Source organism: Lontra canadensis, unplaced genomic scaffold (genome assembly GCF_010015895.1).
Source record: "Lontra canadensis isolate GAN:19392208 unplaced genomic scaffold, GSC_riverotter_1.0 scaffold93, whole genome shotgun sequence".
NCBI classification, from domain to species: domain Eukaryota; kingdom Metazoa; phylum Chordata; class Mammalia; order Carnivora; family Mustelidae; genus Lontra; species Lontra canadensis.
The window spans coordinates 59,525-84,280 of NW_022631087.1; the positions used below are offsets into that span (position 1 = coordinate 59,525).

The window sequence follows — 24,756 nt, forward strand, 5'->3', positions numbered from 1 at the left end:
GGGACTATGAATCTCTTCCTGGAATAAAAGCAGAGGGCTCTGGTCTTTTTTCAGCCTTTTTCTGACCATCAAAACAAGAAGGCTCGGGAACTGTGTAAGCTTTCCTAGGCCACGTGACTCCTTGTGTGGTGGGTTCTCCACAGGAGTAAATAGCCAAGCCTTTGGCATTAAAGAGCCCCTGGGTTTGTCTTCAAGACAGGAAGAAAGATGGAGCCTCGCAGGTGGTGTTGGACAGAGGGATTCCCTAGGCAAGGCACTGGGAGGTGCACCTTCAAAGAGCGGCCGAAAGAAGGCTGAGGTCCTGGGGCCTATGACTAGGAAGAAAAGGAGAGTTCAGAGAATGGTCTGGACCTGAGAAGTGACCGTTAACTTTAAAAATGGGCCCCTGAAGACCTTATACAGAGAGCTATTTTACCAGATGCCAAAGAACTCAGGCCCATGGCCAAATCTGGAAAGAATGTTTTAAGACCTGGCAGTGGCTAAGCGACTTAGCTCTTCCTTGGAAGAAAAGGCCAAAGTGGCAAGGACTCCAGAAAAATATTTCAAAAATCAGAGCCCCTAAGTTTCAGTCTACATGCCAACTTTAATCCATGCATAGGGGCTTTCAGTATTGCTAAATTGAGAAGGAATCTAAAGTTATCACCAGAGTTGGTTAAAAAAGAAAGAGTTCTGATTAATTAATCCCATCTGCTCTGGGTTTAAGTAAGGAAAAGGAATAGGAAAGAACCTGGAAATCAGAACAAAAGATAAAAGAGGAGGCTCCTTTTTTTTTTTTTTTTTTTGGAGAGAGAGAAAGAGAAAGAGCACAAGCCAGTGGGGAGAGGCAGATGGAGAGGGAAAAGCAAACTTCCTGCTGATCAGCTGATCAGAAAGCCCAACATGGGGCTCTATCTCAGGACCCTGTGCTCCATCCCAGGTCCCCCGGATCATGATCTGAGCCAAACAAAGGCAGAAGCTTAACTGACTGAGTCACCCAGGTGCCCCAAGAGGGGGGCTCCTTAAAGATATTATTGAATGACTTTAATCTGGCAGGGCCTGTAACTGAATGGAAATATCATGGGCTTCGTCCTTATAAAGAGCTTTCAATCCTGGTTCTGCCCCATTTCTTAGCCAGGCAAGCCTGGGCAATTTACAAGACCCAATGAGTAAAATGTGACTGTGCTGCAGATTGAATGAAATAGCCTATAAAAATAACAGGTAGCACACAGCAATTTCTACATGCCAGGCATTTTTTTAATGAACTTTCCATACATTCACTAATTCAATCCTCACAACAATCGATAAAGTTACTCTCCCTGATTTACCAAGGGCAATGACACAGTTAATGAGTGGCTCTGAGTGAACTCATTCTTTTTTTTTTTTTTAGATTTTTATTTATTTATTTGACAGAGAGAGATCACAAGTAGGCAGAGAGGCAGGCAGAGAGAGAGAGGAGGAAGCAGGCTCCCTGCCCAGCAGAGAGCCCGATGCGGGACTCGATCCCAGGACCCCGAGATCATGACCTGAGCCAAAGGCAGAGGTTTTAACCACTGAGCCACCCAGGTGCCCCTGAGTGAACTCATTCTTAACCATCTTAATAGATACTGTAGCCAACCACTTTCCGTTGCTGATTGCAATCATTGTGTCAAGCAACTGACATAAGCTCAGAGATTTAACTTTCCTCCATAAGACAGGCACCCTGCAGTTTGCATGTGCATAAAACATTGTACAGAGTACTGCCTAAACCAGCGATCTACAAAGTCACGAACAAGACAAGAGCATACGTTCACCTGAAGAAAAGAGATAGAAAGACAAAATCAGGACTCGGGAATTGGGTTCTCACAAAACATCCCTGGCCTTTTTACTTTTTCTCTAGCATAAATTGTTTACTCAAGATCCACCAGAATACACAGGACAGAGAAACCAGATGAGGGAGTCTTCGTTTTGTGGAGGACCTGTTCTGCTTCCTCCTCTGTTGGGATGAAGCATTCTTTCACAAAATGGTTTTGGAGCAGGTGTCAACAAACTATGAGCCCTACACTAAATCCTGCCCATTTTTTGTAAATAAAGTTTTATGGGAACATAGCCAGGTTTATTCTTTGACGTTTGGTCTCTGGCTCGTCTCACACTAAACAGCAGATCTGAGTAGGTGCAAAAGAGACCACACGGCTTGCACAACCACCAATTTGGCCCTTTGCAGAAAAACTGCTGATCCCAGCTGTCCACTTTAGGCCAGATTTTCTATATATCAACATGGCACAGGTGATCATCTCAGGTCCTTAACTAGGGAAGAAAGAACACCTCATCCCCTTTGGTGTTGGCTAAGGAAGATGAGAAATAGCATGTCTCTAAGAGGAACCAAAATGAAAACAAATGTGGCTGAACCAGGACACTGCAAAGTGTGCTCTGAGATATGTTAATCAATGTTATGTGATAAAGCAGCTCCGGGGGTCAATCAGGAACTTTAGTGGTAAACAACCTTAAGCAGGGTCCTCTACTGCAGGACTTCTCAGGACCTTTAAAATGCCATTAATGCCTTGAGATCTCTCAGAGGGTCATATGGTTCACAGAACATATTTTCCCCATTGGTCTATGTTCTTCATTTGGGAAATGCTGAAATAAATGAATTATTTAGAATCATGCTCCCCGGGAACTAGAAATGAAAACTCTGTGAACTGTGGCTTGGTGAGCATGTCTTTTTCTCAGCAAGGAAATAGAATGAAGAAGAAATAAAAAGAGCCAGGGTGGGGGAAAAAAAAAAGAAAGAAAGAAAGGTGTTTGAAGGGAAGAAGGAAGGAAGCAGAGCCCTGGAGAAATAACATGGGAGGAGCTGAGGGACTATCAGAGGGAATGATGTGCCAAGGGCTGGGCTGCTACCATGAAGGATGTGTGGCCACGCCCATCATCACCATAGTCATCGCCAACACCACCAGGGGCCTCACTACTCTGCAGATCCTATGTTATGTCCTTTAGACCTACGATGTCACTTCATTCCCATTTTACAGATGAGGAAATAGAGGCACAGACAAGTAAGTATTCAGAGTTAAAGCTTAAAAGTCTGGTTAAGTGTCAATGCATAGATTCAACTCTGGATCTGGCCCCAGAGCCCATGTTCTCACCACAGCACTGCAATGCTCTATTTGTCCCTGCATTCGATGGAGGGTGGTAAGCACAAACAGGTTTTCATATGGAAAGGTGACATGAAGCCATTTGAAGGAAAAGACGAAACAAACCAATCAATGTCACTTTGATAACTGACTACACGGGGAGCCAGTTAGAGGACCAGTCCCTCCCTCCACCCCACAGGATGGCCAGATGTTTAGATAGCATCATGTTTTCCCCTTCTCCCTGTTTTTACTCTTGTGTTAACTATTCCTTCTTAACTCCTATCATAAGTTATCTATCAGGCTTATCCAAGGTCCTACATTTGCTCCTAAAGTGAACATAAGATAATTTTTGAATGTTAAGAAAGCATTTTCAACCCAAACACAACAACTACTGTATTTATAAGCCTCATTTAGATTTCCACAACTACCAAGTCTTTTTTCCAGGTTCTGAAAACATGAATCACAGCTCAGTGCAATCTTCCGCGGCTCAGAAATGTACCTGCATTTAAATACTCGCATTTGTTCAGGTCCTAGCTCACCACTGACTTCCTTGCTTAAAATATGATGAAAACAGTAAATCACACTGGTCAGGGGAGTCAAACCCAGGTCTGGAAAAGCTGTCCCACATGTGAAAAACTTGCAGAGAGTATCTTGGATTTGCTGCAATAGTCAAAAAAAAAAAAAAAAAAAAAAAAAAAAAAAAAAAAAAAAAAAAAAAGAAAGAAAAGAAAAAAGAAAAAGAAAGAAAGGAAGGAAGGAAGGATAAAAGAAAAGAAAAATGGTTGCCTCAACATACTACAAACATTAGCTGGGAGTTGCTGAAGGCAAAGCTCATGTGGCACAATCCACCTCTGATTTACGTTCTTGAGTCTACAGCAAAATAAAGGGCTGCTACAGGCGGACCAGGGTAGAATGGAAAGGCTGCCACGCTGCTTTACCTGGGAACGGTGAGGGCAGGGCTTTGGGCTCCTCGTCCAGAAGAGCTGTAAGGCAGAGCGTTCAACTCCTGGCTGGCCCGGGGCTGCTGCCCTTCCCGCTGCTTCGGCTGCTTCTAAGATCCCATTGGAAAGCCCAAAGGGTTGGAGAGTCCCAAGGCCAATATTACATTTCCGAGAGCGTATTCCTCCCCCTGCCCTTAACAGCCCCCCTCCCTTTGCTTGCGTTGACTTTGGAGAGGCTCGGGTTTCTTCCACTCCTGCGCTGGAGCAGCTGGGAGAGCTGGGAATCAGGCGTTGCGCTGGCTGCGGGGTGAGGTGGCCCCTGAAACCACTTCCAGATGTGCTTGGCAGGCTGGCTCGCATGGCCAGACTTCCTCTCGAATCCTCCTCCAGCAGCCTGTCTGCAAATCATTTCAAAAACAAGGCAGCGCTGGGGGAAAAGATTCAAAACTGGGAGAAAAGCAAATGCTTGGAGTGTGGATTTCCACCACACATTGGGTCTAAGGTAAACTTTGAAAGAGCAGAAATGGAAAAATGAAGTTCATATTGATTTTCAGAATCTTGTTTCTCCTGAAATCCCCTAGTTGTTAAAATGCTGTTGTCCCCAAATTAAAGCTCAGCTAACAGCTATGGTCTCATTTTACCAAGGCAATGACAGCAATGGAGGTTTTAACATGGTATGTTTTGAGCCTGAACATGGAAAGGAATCAGGCAGGGGATCAACCCCACCCAGCTCTGGACAGTTCTGTTTCTGCTATTGATTCTCAGAAACCCAGGAAATGGGGCCAGCACTTTGCCTGGGATCATGGAATTTATTTCTGCAAACTCTTTCCCTAGCTCCTAAAAGGAAATAAGGATCCCTTTCCTCACTGGCTCTTTCTAAAGTGGCATTTCCTGATAGAAATATAAAGCAGGCCACCAGAAAATTTTAAATATTCCTGTAGTCACCTTAAGATAAGTACAAAGAGGGGGCACCTGTCTGGCTCAGTCTGAAGAGTGTTTACATTGTGAGTTTGAGCCTCATGGTGAGTGTAGAGATTACTTAAATAACTAAATAAACTTTTAAAGAGAGAGAGAGAGAGAGAGAGAGGAGAATAACCATGTGCCAGGCACTGGGCTGAGCGTTAGAAGAAAAAAAAAAAGGTAAGTACAAAGAGGTAAAATTAATTTTAATGATATATTTTATTTAACCCAATATATACAAAATGCAATTTCAACATATAATTAATGTAAAGTATTACTAACTAGATATTTTACATTCTTTTGTGTAATAAGTCTGAAGTCTGGTGTGTCTCTTACACTTGTGGCACATCTCAGTTCAAACACTAAATTTCATCAGAAACAATTGATACATATTAAGATTTCATATAATTTATAGTTTAAAAATTAGGCTTACATACTCAGGTTGTTCCAAGCATACTTAAAAGTTTTCAAATAACTGAATCAAGTGTCAGTTTTTCAACTTAAATTCATTAACACTAAGTAAAATTTAAAAGCCAGTTCCTCGGTTGTACTAGCCACATTTTAAATGCTCAGTAATCAGTGTCCTAGTGGCTACTGTATTGAACAGTGCAGTTCTAAAGGGTTTAGTGGGTTTGTTTGTTTTTTCAGACTTGAACTTGGAGAGTGGGAGTATCTGGAATAGATTCCCTTTTTGTAGAACTTTGAACAATGACAAAGCATCTTCACATCTTCTATTTCGTTTTCTTCTCGTAACCTTCCTGCTAGGTAAGTTGAACAGAGATGTTGTTCACCCCAATTTGCAGATCAGCAAACTGAGACTTCTAAGAATGTTAGAGTCCCAGGGGTGCCTGGGTGGCTCAGTGGGTTAAAGCCTCTGCCTTTGGCTCAGGTCATGATCTCAGGGTCCTGGGATGGAGCCCTGCATCAGGCTTTCTGCCCAGCAGGGAGCCTGCTTCCTCCTCTCTCTCTCTCTCTCTCTCTCTCTCTCTCTGCCTGCCTCTCTGCCTACTTGTGATCTGTCTGTCAAATAAATAAATAAAATCTTAAAAAAAAAAAAAAAAAAGAATGTTAGAGTCCTAAGAGCCCTAGAGTCGCCAACTTGAGGAAGCCAGGACTGGAATTCCCATCAGCGCTTCACACCTGTTTTCTTACTTGAGGCATGCTTCACATTCAAGGATCTCTAGATACAACTCTACGGGTGAAACTATACCCAGGGCTTTGGCATTCTTCACCTGGGGGGCGTCCAGCATCCGGGCCCTGTTTGTATGGAGTTATCCGCTGCCCTGGCGGTGTTCTCTTACATACTTCTATCCTGAAGCCCATGGATGATTCAGCAAGTGTGCCATTTTTCTTTGGAGCAGTCTGAACATTCTGCTATTCCTCTTTTCTCTTTACTCCCAGGATGTGGACTCTGTTTGAAAGTGCAACTTGACCCAGTGTGTTTGCTAACAGACATAGTGATCCTGTATTTATCTTTGGCTGTGGCAAGTGCATTTGATCCACAGATCGCCTGCGGGAAGTGAGAAGGTTCAGTGGTGGCGCTGAGTACTACACGCTGAGCACTCCAGCGCCTGTCCTTGTGGTCCTCACATGAGCAAAGATATCAACATTTCCTGTCCTTCCAGAAGCATGTACTATTAGGAGCAGTGGGACAGTCAGTCAGATGTGTCCCAAAGCATTGCAGTGAGAAGCCCTCCAAGCTGACTCCTGCCTACTCTAGTTTCTTCTGAAGACCGGGTTTTCTCCCCCTTTGCATCTCTCATCCACTCAGCAGAATGCCTGACCCAGTGTGAGAGCTGGTGACTAAGTAGGTTCAGAGAGTATGACACCCAAAGTATCCCAGAGGGGGACTCACAATTGAAATAATAGTTCTGTCGTTTTCACAGAGTCTGCTTGCTATTCATACTGACTTCCATATGGACCCAAATCTCTCTGCACATTTCCCTACTGTCTCCAACTTGGGATTCTTTCTCCTTTATTTCTAGTGGGTCATGTTCTGAGGACGGGAAAGGCTTATTACCTATGACCTAGATTTCCACATCATGTACACAGGTTCTTCCCTAGGGAAGAAATGAGAACAGAAAGGGACACAGGTTTTAAGGGACAGTGTGAGAAGTACGGTGGCTCCCAGCATGGGCTCTGGAGACAGACAGACAGACCCAACTGTTAGCTCAGACATTATACTGAGCCCATCACTCAAAACCACTCACCTGTGGTTTCTGCAGCTAGAGAGTGGGAAGCCTCCCGGTGAGGGTTAGAAGATATTACGCATGTAAAACATTCAGTAAGAGCTCAATACAGATGGAAGTTATCACAGTCACCCCTCCTTATCGGCAGGGAGTCTGTTCCCAGACCCCCAGTGGGTGCCTGAAACCCTGGCTAGTTCCAAAACCCTCTATATATTAAGTTTTCTTGCTACACATATATACCGATAATAAACTATAATTTATACATGAGGCAACAATAATGATAAAATACAACACTTATAAAAATATATGGAAACAAAAGCTATGTGAATGTGGCGTCTCTCTCTCAAAAGACCTCATTGTACTGTGCTCAGCCTTCTTCTTGTGATGATGTGAGATGACCAAATGACCACGGGATGAGACAAAGTGAATGAAGCCACGTGAGTGGTGCTGGCATTATGATGTAGTGTTTGGCCACATCATCTTCCGACCATCCATCATCGGAAGGGGGATCGTCCACTTCCCGACTATGTTGACTCAGGGTCACAGAACCTCAAAGCAAAATTGCAGGGAAGGGGGGGGACTACTGTATTTTTACTGTTGGGCAAAGACACCCCTAGTTCAGGGTATGAACCAGCGAAAGGACTTACAACAGTAGGTTATTTGTAGCTTTTTTCTTAAAAAGTCCAAGAGAGTGATATGATGTTGCAAACACTGCCAGTAGCCTACTTAATACCCCTCTCTGTTTCTTCCCTTGAACTAGAAACACACTTTCATTTGGGGGCAGCAATGGCCCAGTTACAAATACTCACCTCCTCAGACATCCTGCTGTCTGTGACTTCCTAACAGGCTATTGTGTTCCTGGCAAAAAGCCGTCTGGTGCCTTTTGCCATTTCTTCCTGTCTGAAATCCAGCCTGGATGCCTGGAGGTGGACTATCCATCTTGCAGCTCTGGGGATGAAAGGGCCACGCTGTGCTGCTGTACAACCACACCAGCTATGCCCAAATTATAGTGTTGAACTGGTCAGGGTCCTGGCAGGATATGGATGGCTCCCTCGAAAAGGCTAATGGTGGATTGGGCACCTGGGTGGCTCAGTGGTTAAAACCTCTGCCTTCGGCTCAGGTCATGGTCCCGGGGTCCTGGGATCGAGCCTCGTGTCGGGATCTCTGCTCAGCAGGGAGCCTGCCTCCTCCTCCTCTCTCTCTCTGCCTGCCTCTCTGCCTGCTTGTGATCTGTCAAATAAATAAAAACCTTTAAAAAAAAAAAAAAGAAAAGGTTAATGGTGGAGACTCTGAAAAAAAGGCACTATTTGAAAAGGTGAATATTAAGGAAACATGGTTACGAGTGGTGTAGTAAGGCGGTGTTAGCAACTGGAGGGAGGTATGACCACCTATAACCCTGAAGGCTACGGCAAGGGAGGGGTTACTAGGACGGGGAAAGAAGCTGAATGGACAGGGCTACCCAACAGGAGCAGACAGTGTTGACCCACACAAAAGGGACTAGGAGGCTAGTGGCCCCAAGTTTGCCATCTTCCATTGGTGGTGCCTCCTACTGGCCAAACCCCACTGGAAGTCAGAGGGCAGGGCAGGTCAAGTGACATCCTATCTTTAAGTCAGCCTCTCAGGACACTGAACAGGTGGAGGAAGAGTGGTGAGTAGATCTGTATAAACAAATAGAAAATAACCTTGTACCATGCGGTAGGGTCTCCTGGCGTGTCTGATTCAGCAACCTTGCACGTGTTAGGGAGGGCAGAGCAAGAACAAAGGAGGAACCAAAGTCCGTGCTGGCCCTGGGAGTCACCAGAGCAGCCCTGCCCTACGTATTCTGAAACATCTAACCACATGAGGAGAACAAGCCATTGTGTGGGTATGTCACTTTGGTCAAGTTTCATTGTATGCCTGAATGTGGTCCTGTGGGATTTTTTTTTTTAAGATTTTATTTATTTGACAGAGAGAGAGATCACAAGCAGGCAGAGAGGCAGGCAGAGAGAGAAGGGGAAGCAGGCTCCTTGCTGAGCACAGAGCCCGATGTGGGGCTCAATCCCAGGACCCTGAGATCACGACCGGAGCCGAAAGCAGAGCTTTAACCCACTGAGACACCCAGGTGCCCCTCCTGTGGGATTTATATGCATCTTATATCTGCAGTATCATTAGCTGACACAGTGTATATCTGAGTCATTATTATTATGTGTTTAGTTTTTATTACTTGAGAGCCAAATGTTCATCATTCCTTCTTACTCAATGGGCCTACCTTGGCTGAGTGTACGGCTTCGTAGATAAGGTCTCAGATAAAATCAATTAAGGCTGATACATGGACTGGAAGGAAGGAAGAAGTTTTGTAGAGCAGCAATGAATCACTACATTGGGTCAGGAGGACAACCTCGATTATCACTTATTTCCCTGGGCTGGGCTCCAAGGTCACCCTCATGGGGCAGGAAGTATAACTAGAGGAGTCTCAGTTCCCTCTCCTTTTCCTGATGGGGCTAAATGATGGGTCACCATCTTGGCCCAAGTGGAGGTGCTCTGGGCTCTTCTCCACTACCCCCTAAGCTACAGGAAATATGCCTGCACTCACTCAGATGAGTATTTTTCTTCCTTGACTGATGTACCGGTGCCCTGTTCTGGTAACTGGTGTAGGCACTACCTGGCCCAGAGTCCTGGCTTGCTCTTGCCAGCTGCCCTCACCATGCCTTGGCCATAGCTCTAACCAAGACCCATGGCGGCCGGAGCCCTGTGATCTGCGAATAGACCTCTCAGACAGCATCTGCATCTCAGGAGCCCTGCCCGCCCTGCCTCTCTTCTGCTGAGTCCGGCCCACCTGCTGGCACTCCCCAAAACTCCTTCCCAGACCTCTGCCAAGAAGCTCTTGGCCTGAATCCTCAGCTGAGATTAAGGTATCCCTTGGACATGGCAATTTATGTGCTTGGCTGGAAACAGCACTGTCTGCCACCTCCCAGCACCAGCCCCTCCCTCTCCAGCTGACTCCTCAGTGGCCTGCCGCTCAGAAGGAAGAGGAGAAACAGGAGTCATATAATGAAAATGACGACGATGATACAAGTAAAACCGTCTACTACTTCCTAAGGACTAACTACCTGCCAGGCATCACACAGTGCAGCACAAGAAGTGTCCTCATGTTACCATGCCCAAAGATAAAAATCAGGAAGACAGCCAAGATGGGGAAACAGAACTCTCCTTTTACAAGGAGAAAAAGCATCTTGCCTAGAAATCATCCAGCACACTTGCCCTTGGGTTTCATAGACCAGAACTAGGGCATTTGGTATATTAAGATTACATTCACTATGTTCATGGAAATACAAAAACAATGGCTTTAAAAGTGTATATTTCAGGGCGCCTGGGTGGCTCAGTGGGTTAAGGCCTCTTTGCCTTCGGCTCAGGACATGATCCCAGGGTCCTGGGATCGAGCCCCACATGGGGCTCTCTGCTCAGCGGGGAGCCTGCTTCCCTTCCTCTCTCTCTGCCTGCCTCTCTGCCTACTTGTGATCTCTGTCTGTCAAATAAATAAATAAAAATCTTTAAAAAAATGTATATTTCTCCCATATACATGAATTTTGGAGGTAGCAGTCCAAAGCTGGCAGGCATGGCAGCTGTGCTGCATGGCAACAGCACAGATCTCCGTTTTCATGGTATAGTTCAATGACATCAGACCCTCAACAGCACAATTCATGTCTATTACCATAGTATATTAACTGTGAGTACTTGCCTAAGGACAAACTCCGCTGCTAACTTTTTAGTCTTTGAAATTACTAGGCAAATAACAGATCCAAACTGGGATCTGTGACCAACCATGTCACTAGTCTTTCGGTCAGCCAGTAACTGGTCACTGGACATTTATTATTCAGTTTATGTACAGACAAAGCATGGGGTCCTGTTGCCTCCTTAATTCCCCAGGGATATTTACAAAAATGGATAAGACAGAGAACTGGCAGACAAAAATAATAGGGTAGCAAAGAAACAAAAAGCGATAATGATCTGAGTGAAGTTCAAATCCAAGGTAAATGGAGGTAGAGAAGAAAGAGCTGGCTGTGGGATGGCACTGTCACTATGCAACTCTAAATATGCAGCGCAAGAATTTAGTAAAGGTGACTTTCTGAACATAGATGTAGAAAGTGGTTGTGCAGAAAAGGATGATATGGATTAAAAACTCATCTTAAAGGAACCCTCAAAGATATTTCCTGATGTTGAAAGTCCAAAGAGTAAAATATAGAAAGCTGATCCAAACCTGGAAAGGAGTATGACAATTTGTCAAGGCAGATAAAAGATGCTTACTCTGTACAGTAAGTTATATGACAGAAAGGCAAGCACTGCTCAAACTACTCCTGATAAGTTTTATTTTTTTATCTATTTATTTGAGGTAGGGAGAGAGGGAGAGAGAGAGAGAGAGAGAGCAGGAGTGGGGGAGCAGAAGGAGAGGGAGAGGCAGGGTCTCCACTGAGCAAGGAGCTCAATGTCGGTCTAGGTCCCAGGACCCCAGGATCATGACCTGAGCTGGAGGCAGACACTTAACCAACTGAGCCATTCAGATACCCCACTCCACTCTTGATAAGTTTGAAACAAACAACAAAAAAACTAACCCCCCCAAACATTTAATTCTCAATGTCTCTAACGATTCAAATTACAGTATAGCAAATAAATACTAGGTCTACTAATTTTCTCATTTCTCTAGGCATTTATTTTATTATTTTTAAAGCTTTTATTTATTTATTTGACACAGAGAGAGAAAGAGACAGCACAAGCAGGGGACAGAGGCAGAGACAGAGGGAGATGCAGGCTGTCCTGCCTAGCAAGGAGTCTGATGTGGGGTGTGATCCCAGGACCCTGAGATCATGACCTGAGCCAAAGGCAGATGCTTAACTGACTGAGCCACCCAGGTACTCCTTCCCTAGGCATTTAAAACCAATAGTAAGAATTTTAAATATTCTGACAAAAATATTTAGAGATCACAGCACCATTGTAATTTTTCCCATTGAAATTTAAGGTCACTTTGCAACTTATGTGGTCATTTTTACAGAACTACACTACTGGGGCACCTGGGTGGCTCAGTCAGTTGGGTGTCTGACTCTTGGTTTTGGTTTAGCCTATGATCTCATGGGTGGTAGGATCAAGCCCCACATCAGGCCCTGAGCTCCCCCTCCCTGCCTCTCTAAAATAAATAAACAAATTAAAAAAAAAAAAAAAGAACTGTACTACCATACAAAGCAAGGACTCTACATACATTATCTCATTTGGTCTTCAAAACAACTCTAAGAAATAGATGCTATTATTATCCTCATCTTATAGCCAAAGAATCTGTGGCTCAAAGAGGATAAATAATTTGACCAAGATAAAACAACTAGCAAATGGCTACATTCTAAATCCCATGACCTTCACCCTTGCAATGTTGCAAATCCAGATACCTGATGGGTGTTTGGTATGGGGGAGCAAGAGTAAAGGGGAAAAAGTAGTGAGAGATAAAGGTACCTCCTCTAATGGAAACTTGAATGGCTAGAGCAACACCACCCATGAGAGCTTTCTGTTTTCTATATAGACTTCTAGAAATTTGTATAATCTATAATCTATAGTATAGAAACAGAACATAGTCAACCCTAGTGCACATGTAAATCCATGTGTATTTCTGAGGCCATCTTTTCTTGATCTTCAGAATCTTGCTCCATTGTTAATTCTCCCTGATGGAGGCCTAGTTGGTTAGCTCAAGCAATTCTCATTTCCAACTTCTTTTTTCCTTGCCTGCTTCTCATTATTGAGGCTGCAAACAGACAAACAAAAACAATGACTTTCCCAGACTCCTGTAGATGAACCTCAATGTCTGTTCTCTTCTTCTTTCTCTGGAGCAGAACCTTGAACATTAGCTGGGAACATGGCCATTCTAAATGAAAACTACGTGTCCCAGACATTCTTCGACTAACTGTGGCCTTGTGACTAAATATTGGCTTATGGGGTATAAGCAGAAAGAATATATATAACTCCAGAATGTGTTCTGGAGGGGGGAACATTCCTTCCCCTTACTCTTTCCTGTGGGCTGGAATGTAGATGGAATAGTTAGAGCTGGGGCAGCCACCTTGGCTCATGAGTTGGAAGGAGGAATTCCAATCCACAAAGCCTACAAATTCTTTTTTTTTTTTTTTTTTTTTTAAAGATTTTTTTTTTGTTTATTTGACAGACAGAGATCACAAGTAGGCAGAGAGGCAGGCAGAGAGAGAGAGGAGAAAGCAGGCTCCCCGCTGAGCAGAGAGCCCGATGTGGGGCTTGATCCCAGGACCCTGGGATCATGACCTGAGCCGAAGGCAGAGGCTTTAACCCACTGAGCCACCCAGGCGCCCCAAAGCCTACAAATTCTTGACAACTTGGTGAAACACAGCTGCCATGCCTGCCAGCTTTGGACTGCTACCTCCAAAATTCATGTATATGGGAGAAATATACATTTTTTTAAAGATTTTTATTTATTTATTTGACAGACAGAGATCACAAGTAGGCAGAGAGGCAGGCAGAGAGAGAGGAAGGGAAGCAGGCTCCCCGCTGAGCAGAGAGCCCCATGTGGGGCTCGATCCCAGGACCCTGGGATCATGTCCTGAGCCGAAGGCAAAGAGGCCTTAACCCACTGAGCCACCCAGGCGCCCTGAAATATACACTTTTAAAGCCATTGTTTTTGTATTTCCATGAACATAGTGAATGTAATCTTAATATACCAAATGCCCTAGTTCTGGTCTATGAAACCCAAGGGCAAGTGTGCTGGATGATTTCTAGGCAAGATGCTTTTTCTCCTTGTAAAAGGAGAGTTCTGTTTCCCCATCTTGGCTGTCTTCCTGATTTTTATCTTTGGGCATGGTAACATGAGGACACAGTGCCCAGAGCTGCAAGAACATTCTTATGACCACAAAGGAAAGGCCAAGAGAAATTCAGAGCCACGAACCAGAATCATGACAGCACTGAACTAACCCCAGATTTCTTGTGTGAGATAATGAACAGCCTTATCATTTAGCCACTGTGTTGGATATCCTGCCACTTAAAACAAAAAGCATTTCCAAATGTCATATTCTCTTGCTATGAATGTTTGTGCCTCCTCCCCAAATTCACAGGGTGAAATCCTCACCCCCAAGGATGTGGGGCCTTTGGTATTTTGGTGTGTAGGTCATGAGGGTGAAGCCCTCAGGAATGGGATTAGTGCCCTGATCAAAGAGACTCCAGAGGGGCACCCCTTCCACCACGTAAGGATACAGCAAGAAGTCAGCAGTCTGCAGCCAGCAAGAAGGGCTTCACCAGATCCTGACTGTGCTGCCCTCTTGGACTTCCAGCCTTCAGAACTGTGAGAGATAAATTCCTGTTATTTATAAGCCACCCAGTCTGTAGTATTTTTTCAAAAAGATTTTTTACTTATTTATTTGACAGAGATCACAACTAGGCAGAGAGGCAGGCAGAGAGAGAGGAAGGGGGAGAGGAAGGGAAGCAGGCTCCCCACTGAGCAGAGAACCCAATGCGAGGCTCGATCCCAGGACCCCGGGACCATGACCCAAGCCAAAGGCAGAGGCTTTAACCCACTGAGCCACCCAGGTGCCCCAAAAGATTTTTTTTTTTTAAAGTAATCTCTATACCTCATGCAGGGCTTGAACCCTGAGACCAAGAGTCACATGCTCTACCAACTGAGCCAGCACTGGTCCATAGTACTTTAACAGTGGCCCAAACTGACTAAGACATCCCGCTATTGCTCCTTCAATCTCTGCTTTTTGACTGCATCCTTCCTCTTGGGCCCACAGTCATGATCATCTCAGCCATGCAAAATAACGCAGTTTGCCCTGTATCCATTTCTCCCTCCAGCCACTGTTTTCTTTCCTTTCCCGGGTAAGTCTCTGTAAGAAGTAGGCTACACACCTTATCTGCACTTCCTTACTTGTTACTCATTCTTTGATCTTCTCTGGCTTCCCTTCCACTTCAGTATTTTAATCTAGGCCACTAATAACCTCCTAATTTGCAAATCCAACAGACACTTACTTGTCTTTTTCTTATCTGACCTCTCTATGGCTTTTGGCTTTGATTACCACTTCCGCAGCTGTGAAACGCCCTTTACCTGTGGCTTCTTACCCTTGGCTGTTTCCCTTTTGACCTCTGGCTCCTCATTCTCCGTTTCCTTCATGAGCGCCTCCTTCTGTTTTTACCTCTTAAACGTTGGCTTCTTCACGGTGTTCTTCTGCCTCTCTCTTCCCTTTCCCACACTCTCCTCCTAGGTGGTTACTTCCATTCCTAGAATTTCAAAGATTGAGGGTAGCTTTCTTGAGAATCAGGGACCTCCTCTACACTCTTCATTAAGCAGAGTTGAGCCAAAGCTACTGTAGTAAAATATAATTTCCATTGGATTAGCACCTTGTCATGGATTGAGTTGTGTTCCCCCAAAAGATATGTTGAAATCCTAATGCCCAATACATAAGAATGTGACGTTATTTGAACATCGGGTCTTTGCAGGTGTAATCAAGTTAAGACGATGTCATTAGGATATAACTGTGAACTTATAAGGAGAGAAGAGACTCAGATACACAGGGACACCACCATGTGATGATGAAGGCTGGAGATGTAGCTACAAACCAAGAAATGCCAGGATCAATGGCCATCACCAGAAGCCAGAAAGAGGCAAGGAATCATTCTCCCCTATAGTTTTCAGAAAGATCTTGGCCTGCTGACACTTTGATTTTTGGGTTTCTAACCTCCAGACTGTGAGACAACAACTTTCTGTTGTTTCAAGCCCCACGGTTTGTGGTATTTTGTAACAGCAGTTCTAGGAAATGAATACACACTTCCTCCATTGTCCTGCACCTCCTTATCTGAGAAACCAGTTATGACCTGTAATCACCTTTCTCATAAGGTTTTACCTTCATCTTTCCTCCAGTTCAGGGATTTTCAGCCTTTCACATATCATAGACAAGTTGTTTTTTTTTTAAGATTTTATTTATTTATTTGACAGATCAAAGTAGGCAGATAGCAGGCAGAGAGAGAGAGAGAGAGAGAGATGGGAGGAAGCAGGCTCCCTGCTGAGCAGAAAGCCCAATGAGGGGCTCGATCCCAGGATCCTGAGATCATGACCTGAGCCGAAGGCAGAGGCTTTAACCCACTGAGCCACCCAGTTGCCCCGACAAGTTTTGATTCTTTAAATTTGAATATCAATATTGGGTTACAACTTTCAATTTTGCCCTTCATCTTTTGCTATAAGGGTATTAAATACACACACGCACACACACACACACACACACACACACACACAGAGCTACCATCTACTTACAACATCATTCATGAAAGTTAAGACATCTTAACCCTAAACTCTCAGAAGAAAGTACAATTTGTATTAAATTAAATATTTTAAGTTCTATGAAAATCTCATTCTTTGTCCCAATATGTTTCCAGTATTGTTTCAGATACATACTTCATAACAGAAACATTTATGTATGTGACAAAGAAAAATGTTAATACATAAATATTCATAGACTCCTTTCCTTGTTTCCAGCCATCTTCCCCCTCCTTTCCCAAATTCTCTTTGACCATATTGCAAAATTGGGGTAATCGGTGAGAGGGAAAATGTGAGAAGCAGCAGCTGAAAGAACAGTGAGAATTTCTTTTACACATATAAGGAATCACTTCTCAAAGGAAAGTTTAGATGGATGAAGAGTAGAGAAGCAGCCTCAGGACTGAGGGAGATGGAGGAGAGAGGATGTTACAGGCTTAGGAGAGAAATTGCTAATGGCAAGAGATGAAGAAAAAGGAATTTTAGGAAATCGACTGTATGTTGCCGGTACCTTCTTGAGAGTGTGAGGTAGGGATTTAAACTGCTTTCAAAAATTTTTTTTTTCTTCTGGAATTTTATCTCTTCCAGTGTAATTCTTTATAGGACCAGATAATAAGGCAGCTCAGCGTTAATAGGGTTGCATATGACCGTGAGCAAAATCAGTTATTGTACAGTTGTTAGAAAAAGGAACTATGGAATTAGAAGCCCCGCGTTTGAATCCTGGTCCCAATCCACTTCTGCTGCGTCCGTGGGAGAATCACTTTAGTTCATTGTGCTTCATTTCCCCATCCACGGAAGGGAGATAACAGTACCCACTTTACCATTTTGTTGGGAGAATCATGAACTAATACACATAAGGCAATGAGGACAGCGTTTGGCAATGGAAGACCCTCACATGTCAGCTAGTAATAAAACGGAAACCTACAGATAGCTTTCCCACCTGCTGAAACAAAAAAACCTTTCGCGGCTAACTGTTGCTAAACTTCTCAGCACGACACCCAACAAAACCTCAAGTGCCTGAGCTGCCAGAGCAGGCTCAGCTCCGACCTTCCCGTCGGTGTCCTCGGGCTCGGCTGGGGACGCCGCACTCGCGGCCGCTCGCTCGCGCGGCAGGCGCCTCCCTCCTCCCGCATTTGCTGGCATCCTCGAGGCCCGGGCGCGCAGGGCTCGCGCGTTACCCGCCCGCAGAGACCGACTTCCCTCCCTCCTCCCCGCGATCCCGACACTTCGAACCTCCGCGCGAGCTCTTCTCCCCGTTGCGCTGTAACTGTTCAAAGGGTCTGACTCGCCCGCACATCCTAGATGCTCAATTAAAGTGACCGTAAAGGAAAACGCTGTACTTTCTCGCGCAAATACAAACGGGGGCCCTGGGTGGGGAGGGGGCACTTGGTCAGTAGGTCTGTCTTTACACCCGAAGGCCCGTGGCCCAGGGTGCCAGGCCCGGACATTATGCCCGGGGATGAGGGCGGGGCTCCCTTGCCGGGACACTTCGGCTCCCCGCAGTCCTCTAACCTCGCCCCGGGCGCCCGCGGTCACATGATCCCCACCCCCGGCGCACAGCTGGAGGCGGGTCCCCGCCCTCCCCCGGGAGCGGCGGCGCTGGAGCGGGCGCGGTGCATTGTGGGCAGAGGGGCGGGGGTTGGGAAGATGGCGGCTCCCAGCCTCCTCAACTGGAGGCGGGTTTCCTCCTTCACGGGGCCGGTCCCCCGCGCCCGGCACGGACACCGGGCCGTGGCCATCCGGGAGCTGATGATCATCTTTGGAGGGGGCAACGAGGGCATCGCGGACGAGCTGCACGTCTACAACACGGGTAGGCGCGGCGGCGGCTCTACGGCCCCGCCTGTGGGAGTCGCGGAGGGGGAGGGGAGGCGAGGCGGCGGCCGAGGCCCTGACAGCTGTCACCGTCGGGTCACTGCCTCCTGAGGCGGGCAGCAGGGAGTCCGGCTTGGCCGGGCGGCCGGGGTTCCGCAGTGTCCTGGGTGGCAGCTCCGTTTCCCCAGGGCCTGCGGGGCAGAACCGGGCCCCGAACGGGGCGCGCCGGCCCTCAGGCAGGCGGTCCCGGACCCCCCCCCCGCCCGCAAGCCCTGCGGGCGGACGTGGGCGAGAGAGACCGTTTCCACCCGTCAGGGCCTCTTCCCGAAGTCTCGCCCACTCCGGGGGTCCAAGATCCCTCCTCTGTCAAAAACCAAAACCAACTCCAAACCAAAGCTGCTCCGGGCCTTTCTCGTCTTCGCCTGCGATCTTTCCTTGGGAGGAAACGAATCGGGGCGGGGAGAGGGCTGGGGGTGCTGAGAAGGGAAAACGAGAGGCCTGGTACTTTCACCCCAAATACAACCCCGTAACTGACAGGGGGCAGTCAAGATTTTTGCCCCATTGGTAACCCTCTTTGGCGGGGAGGTGGTTCGTTGGTGAGACCGGCGCCTGTCTCTGCATAGTTGGGTGTGTGTGCTGAAGCTCAGCTGTGCGGCGCTCGGCGAGAGGACCGTCAGCTTGAGCACCGCTGCAAATTACAAGTGCCCCTGGCCGGGGAGGCTCTGCCTTTGAGTGCCTCGGGATAGAAAGGAGGGTGGAATTTAATTTTCCCCAACTTGTAAAGGCGCCGGCTCTCAAGAGGAAGCTGTTTCCTTGGTGTAAGGTTAATTACTGAATTTTGGGTCTATGTCATGATCAATGACTTTGACCAAATAACTTAATCATAGTGGTCATGTTAAGGTTAATAAAATAGTGGCGTAGGAGAAATTTCATTTTTTTACCCTCTCCTCCTCCTGGCTCTCTAATATATAGTTTAAAAGTTATTTGACAATTTGGTATAGGGTAAAAGTCCTGGCTTTGGAAAAAGTTAGACCTGGTTTGAATTTTGCTCTGCCAGTTGCTCAGGATCAGCGCTAAAGTTACCCAACTTAAATGTCAGATTTTCACTTGTAAAATAGAGATGATGATACTCACCACCAGCAGCACTATTGCCACTTTGAACCAGAGAATTATTTGTTGTAAGAGCATGCGCTGTATATTGTTAAGGTGTTTGGCAGCATCTCTCATCTCTACCCACCAGTTGCCAGGAGCATTTCTCCCCTGCCTTCTGTTAGACAACTATACATTTTTAGTTTGCTTCTGGAGGCAAAGTCATTTCCAGTTGCTCCTGGGGGCAAAGTCATCTCCAATCTCCAATAACCACTGATACAGATGATAAATATAGAGTATATACTCATAGTTTGTGATAACTATTATTATAATTGGTTTTCATTTTATTTTGGCAACCAGTTACAAATCAGTGGTTCCTACCAGCTGTTAGAGGAGACATCCCTCCAGGTTGCGCTGCCCATGGATTTGTCTGTGATGGTACCAGAATATTAGTATTTGGGGGAATGGTTGAATATGGAAGATACAGCAATGAGTTATATGAGTTGCAAGTAAGTGTGTCTCAAATTTATCTCAAGCTACAGCTTTAATAATGATCTTGCTAATTCTTTGAAAGATTGCTAAATATTTCATTGCATGTTTAAAATGGTATGAACTTCACATTTTATAAGCTTCAAGGAAAATGTTTCCACTTCATTAAGAAGCCAGAGTTTCTAATGCAAGTCTTTTTTCAATACCTAGCGTAACAATTGTAACATTAAGCTATCTGTTACTTAGCAACAGTTATACATGTTACACGTTTAGGCTTTTGTATCTTAGTTCTTCAATTTTAGCAGCAACAGAGGGCTTGTGAAAACACAGATTGCTGGGTCCTGCCCCCAAGAGTTTCTGAATCAGTATTGTCTGGTGTGAGGCCTCACCCCTGGCATTCCTTCCAAGTTCTCATGTGCTGCTGCTGGTCCCAAAACCATACTTTGCAAACCTCTACCTTCGTTATAGAGATTGTTACCCTCACACTAATAAGCATTATTTTTTCCCCCTGGCAATACATGGAAAAATAGGGTACAGTTTCATATGTTTTTTATAAATTTGATTCTGTTAAACCATGCTCAGAGCTCTGACAGCCCTTGATTGACTTTTATTTCTGAAGTGTGCGTATGTTCACAGAGGTGTTATCATGAAGACATCTGCTAATTGACAGGTGTAGATGAATTGTACCTATTCAAAACCAAATAGTTTTAGATAAATAGAGCATCCATAGCCAGAGCATGAGTTTTGATTAATTATCTTTACTTATGCTTACTTAAAGCTTGAAATATATAGTATCTATGGATTACCTAATTTCAGAAAGTAAGAATATATCAATTTCATTTAATCCTAAAGCTATGTATATTTAATTTTTCATTTGGAAAATATTTTAGAAATACTGCTGTTTATTGTTATGAGCTTAGGTTGCTATTGAGGAAAGCTGTGAATATGGAAGACTAAACTGACTTTCCTTTTGCGGGGGAGGGAGCAGAAGGGCAGAGGGAGAGGAAAAGAGAGAATCTTGAGCAGGCTCCACACTACTCTCATGCCCCTGAGCTGAAATCAAGAGTTGGACTTCTAACCGACTGAGCCACCCAGGCACCCCAAGAAGACTAGACTGAATTTCTATTACAATGCTTATTTTAGTTCCAGAAATTACCTGTTTACTTGTCATTTGTCCCTAGAATAGCTTATTGGAGCCTTCTGATTGGATTTTGGTTAAAATGTATTGGTATGATGTTATACTATTGACAATATAGGAATGCTTTCTTGATACTGTTGATTGTATTTATGCTCTTTTTTAGGCAAGCCGTTGGTTATGGAAAAAAGTGAAACCTCACCCCCCTTCTTCTGGTTTACCTCCTTGCCCTCGTCTTGGACATAGCTTCTCTTTATATGGTAACAAATGCTATTTGTTTGGTGGTCTGGCAAATGAAAGTGAAGATTCGAACAATAATGTTCCCAGGTATGCTGATTCTTTTTTGGACCATATGTATATTTTATGACTTAGATTAAGAACATTTAATTTCTACTATTTTCAGTTATTAAAACGGATGAAACTTAGTCTTTTGCATTTAAACCTAACAGTGAACAAATTTGTGTGTGGTTGTATTTTCCCTAGTCCCTGGAATATATGTCTGTTTTCAAAACTGTGCCTTTTCTAATCAGAAATCATCTTATTAAATGATAGTAATATAATTGCTTATAGCAACCTATTTGTATGTATTAAGCCATAATGTAATTCACTTGTCATAAATGATAACAAAAGTAACAAATGGTTATTTTCAAATTAGATGTCTCAAGGAACTTGGTGACAAAAATCTCACTATAAAATGAAGGCTATTATATCCACTTTTCATTCAGAAAGCTGTTACAGTGATTCATATAAGCAAATATTTTTTGAACCAATTGTCTCCTCTTTTTTCCAAACAGAACCAATCATTACCTCTTCCCCCCTGCCCCCCGTAGTGTTTGATCATATTGTCATTGTAGCACTCAGGATTTGGACATTTAGAGTCTGAAGGACTGTTTTCTGATTCACTGCTTACCATGTGTGTCCTTTAGTGAAAGTAATCTAATCCTGTTTTCCTTGGCTGTGAAATGGGAGTGATTAAATATCTACGTTTCACTGTCATTTTGTTGGCTAAATAAGATTGTTGGCCTTACTTTCAGAGAACTTGCAGGTTGCCATCAATATATTACCTACATTACATTGATGTTAGAGCCTTAATTTTTTTGTCTTTTCCAAACTTTAAAAAATGACACATACTAAAACATCACGGTAAACTTAGAAACTGGAGAAAAGGGAAAAAATTTATCCCACCAGACTAAGCCAGATACTTTTACTTGTGGTACATGTCTTTTTTGTTTTTATATTAAACAGATTTTTCTGGATACAGACTTATAAAAATGCAAGAAATTAGAAAGTATATGAAGTTCTTTCTTAGAGCATCACTGTCCTTGAACACAGGCACACACATAATTCAATTTGATGTGCCTCTTTTAGAACCCTTTTCATGTAACATGTATTAGTCAGGTTTTTTTAGGTTATTGTGTATAATGGGCAAGCTTATCAAGTTTATGCTGCTTGAGGGAGCAAATAGATAAATGCAGTGCTTTTGAAAGCCTCTGGTTAAAGATAGCAGATTCATTTCTGTTCACATTCCACTGGTCAGTGATCCAGGACTGAGTGTTCTGCCTAGCAGGAAAGGGGAGGTGGGGAACATTGATCTGATCCTACACAGACATGTATTCTCTTTTATAGAAGTGGAATCTTTTTTTTTTTGCTTTGCAACTTTGGGCTCTTACGTGTTTGTTTTTGTTGTTGTTTTTTCCTTTAACAGTATATCTTCAAGATCTTTTAGGGCAGTAGATAAAAATTGACCTTAATTTTTTTTAATGGCCAAAAGTAGTCTGAATTATGTAAATTACTTAACCATTCCCCTCCTGGCAGACGTTTAAATATTTCCACTTTTTTGCTGTTACAGTCTTTGCACATGTATAACTATTTTTGTTTTTGCCATTTTTGTCTTTTTAGAGAGAGAGCGAGGGTTGGGGGTAGGGTTGGGTAGAGGGAGACAGAATCTTCAGCAGGCTCCATGCATAGCGTGGAGCTGGTCACAGGACTTGATCTCATAATCCTGAGATCATGATCCGAGCTGAAATCAAGAGTCACATGCTTAACGACTGAGCAACCCAAGAACCCCAATTTTTGTAGGATTCATACTTGTAAATGGAATCAGCGGGAGGGACATCAAGGGTATTTACATTCAACTTTGTTAGGTATTCCTGAGTCAGCCTCCAAAGATCCAAAACCGTTTTATACTCCTAAGTGTACGGGATGGCCTACACCCTTAACGGTATTGAATTGTCTCGGTCTTACTAGTTTTTACCAAACTAATAGGTGAACTACATTTCATGGATTTATTTTGATTTTTTAAAAAACTGGTAATGAGGGGCGCCTGGGTGGCTCAGTTGGTTAGGCGGCTGCCTTCAGTTTAGGTCATGATTCCAGGGTCCTGGGAATAAGCCCTGCATCGGGCTCGGTAGGGAGCTTCTCCTTGTTCTACTGCTCCCCCTGCTTGTGTTCTCTTGCTCTCTCTGTCAAATAAATAAATAAAATCTTAAAAAAAACAAACAAACTGGTAACGACTGGGCACCTGGGTGGCTCAGTCGGTTGTGTCCAACTCTTGATTTTGGCTCAGGTCATGATCTCAAAGTCATGAGATCCAGACCCATGTCAGGCTGCAGCCTTCACAATGAGTCTGCTTGTCCTCTCCCGCTCCCTCTACTCCTCCCCAAGTGTGTGCGTGCACACTCTTGCCCTCTATCTAAAATAAGTAAATAAAATCTCTTTAAAAAACTGGCGATGAGCTTGATTAACTATGTTTATTGGACATTTGCAGCTCCTTTTCTGAAATTGTTCATATCCTTATTCATTTTTCCTTTTTAAATAGAGTATAAATTATACACCATAAAATTCAAACTTTTTATATCATATTCCAGTGATTTTAGTCAGTTTACTGTGTTGTGTATCCATCACCATAATTCGTATTTTTTTCAAGTCTTCTATTTGCCTTTTTTGAAAGGGTTTTCATTTTGTGTTATCAGGTTTGACAATATTTTTCTTTTATTGCTTTCTGCGTAGGAAGATGGTTCTACCTCACAGCTCTCTGGTACCTTCACAGCTTTGTTGTATTCAAAATATTAATAGATTTAGAATATATCTTTTTGACTAGTATGAGGTATTTTTACTTTTTCTTCCTAATGGATTTTCAACTCTTCACTACCATTTATTTTTTTATTTTTTTTTTTTAAAGATTTTATTTATTTATTTGACAGAGAGATCACAAGTAGGCAGGCAGAGAGAGAGGAGGAAGCAGGCTTCCCGCTGAGCAGAGAGCCCGATGTGGGGCTCGATCCCAGGACCCTGGGATCATGACCTGAGCTGAAGGCAGAGGATTAACCCACTGAGCCACCCAGGCGCCCCTTCACTACCAATTATTAAATAAGTCATTTTATTCCTCATTGATTTAAAGTCCCATCTGTATCACATCTTAATCATCATACAAATGAGGGTCTTGTTCTAGCTTTCAGGATCAGGAATTATGAATTACACTCTGTGGGCCAAATTCGGTCTGCTACCTTCCTGTCTTTGTTAATAAAGTTTTATTGGAATACAGCCATGCCCATTCATTTACATGTTGTTAAAAGAGCAAAGTTGAGGGGCACCTGGGTGGCTTATTCGGTTAACCCGCTGCCTTTGGCTCAGGTCATGATCCCAGGGTCCCAGTATAAAGACCCATGTTGGGCTCCCTGCTCCATGGGCAGCCTGCTTCTCCCTTTCCACTGCTTGTACTCTCTCTTATGCTTTCTCTCTCTCTCAAATAAATTATTTTTTTAAAAAGAGCAAA

General features: G+C 44.1%; 2 protein-coding genes across 6 annotated transcripts in view; one reads left to right on the forward strand and one right to left on the reverse strand.

Annotated features, from left to right (window-relative positions):
* Nucleotides 1–4,354, reverse strand: part of GLT8D2 (glycosyltransferase 8 domain containing 2) — a 36,560-nt gene extending 32,206 nt beyond the window's left edge. The window contains exon 1 of the mRNA XM_032836496.1: nt 4,025–4,354. The gene's annotated coding sequence lies outside the window, so the exon portion shown is untranslated. The remainder of the gene's footprint in view (nt 1–4,024) is intronic.
* A 13,707-nt stretch (nt 4,355–18,061) lies between these two features.
* HCFC2 (host cell factor C2) overlaps nt 18,062–24,756 on the forward strand; it is a 63,942-nt gene continuing 57,247 nt past the window's right edge. For 4 of the 5 annotated variants that reach the window (XR_004380203.1, XM_032836750.1, XM_032836748.1 and 1 more), the window contains exons 1-3: nt 18,062–18,266; nt 19,718–19,866; nt 21,148–21,308. Coding sequence is in view for 4 of the 5 variants with exons in the window: in XM_032836750.1 (XP_032692641.1) it covers nt 18,104–18,266; nt 19,718–19,866; nt 21,148–21,308 (473 nt within the window). In the remaining variant the exon portion in view is untranslated. The remainder of the gene's footprint in view (nt 18,267–19,717; nt 19,867–21,147; nt 21,309–24,756) is intronic. The other variant, XM_032836751.1, reaches the window with a different exon arrangement.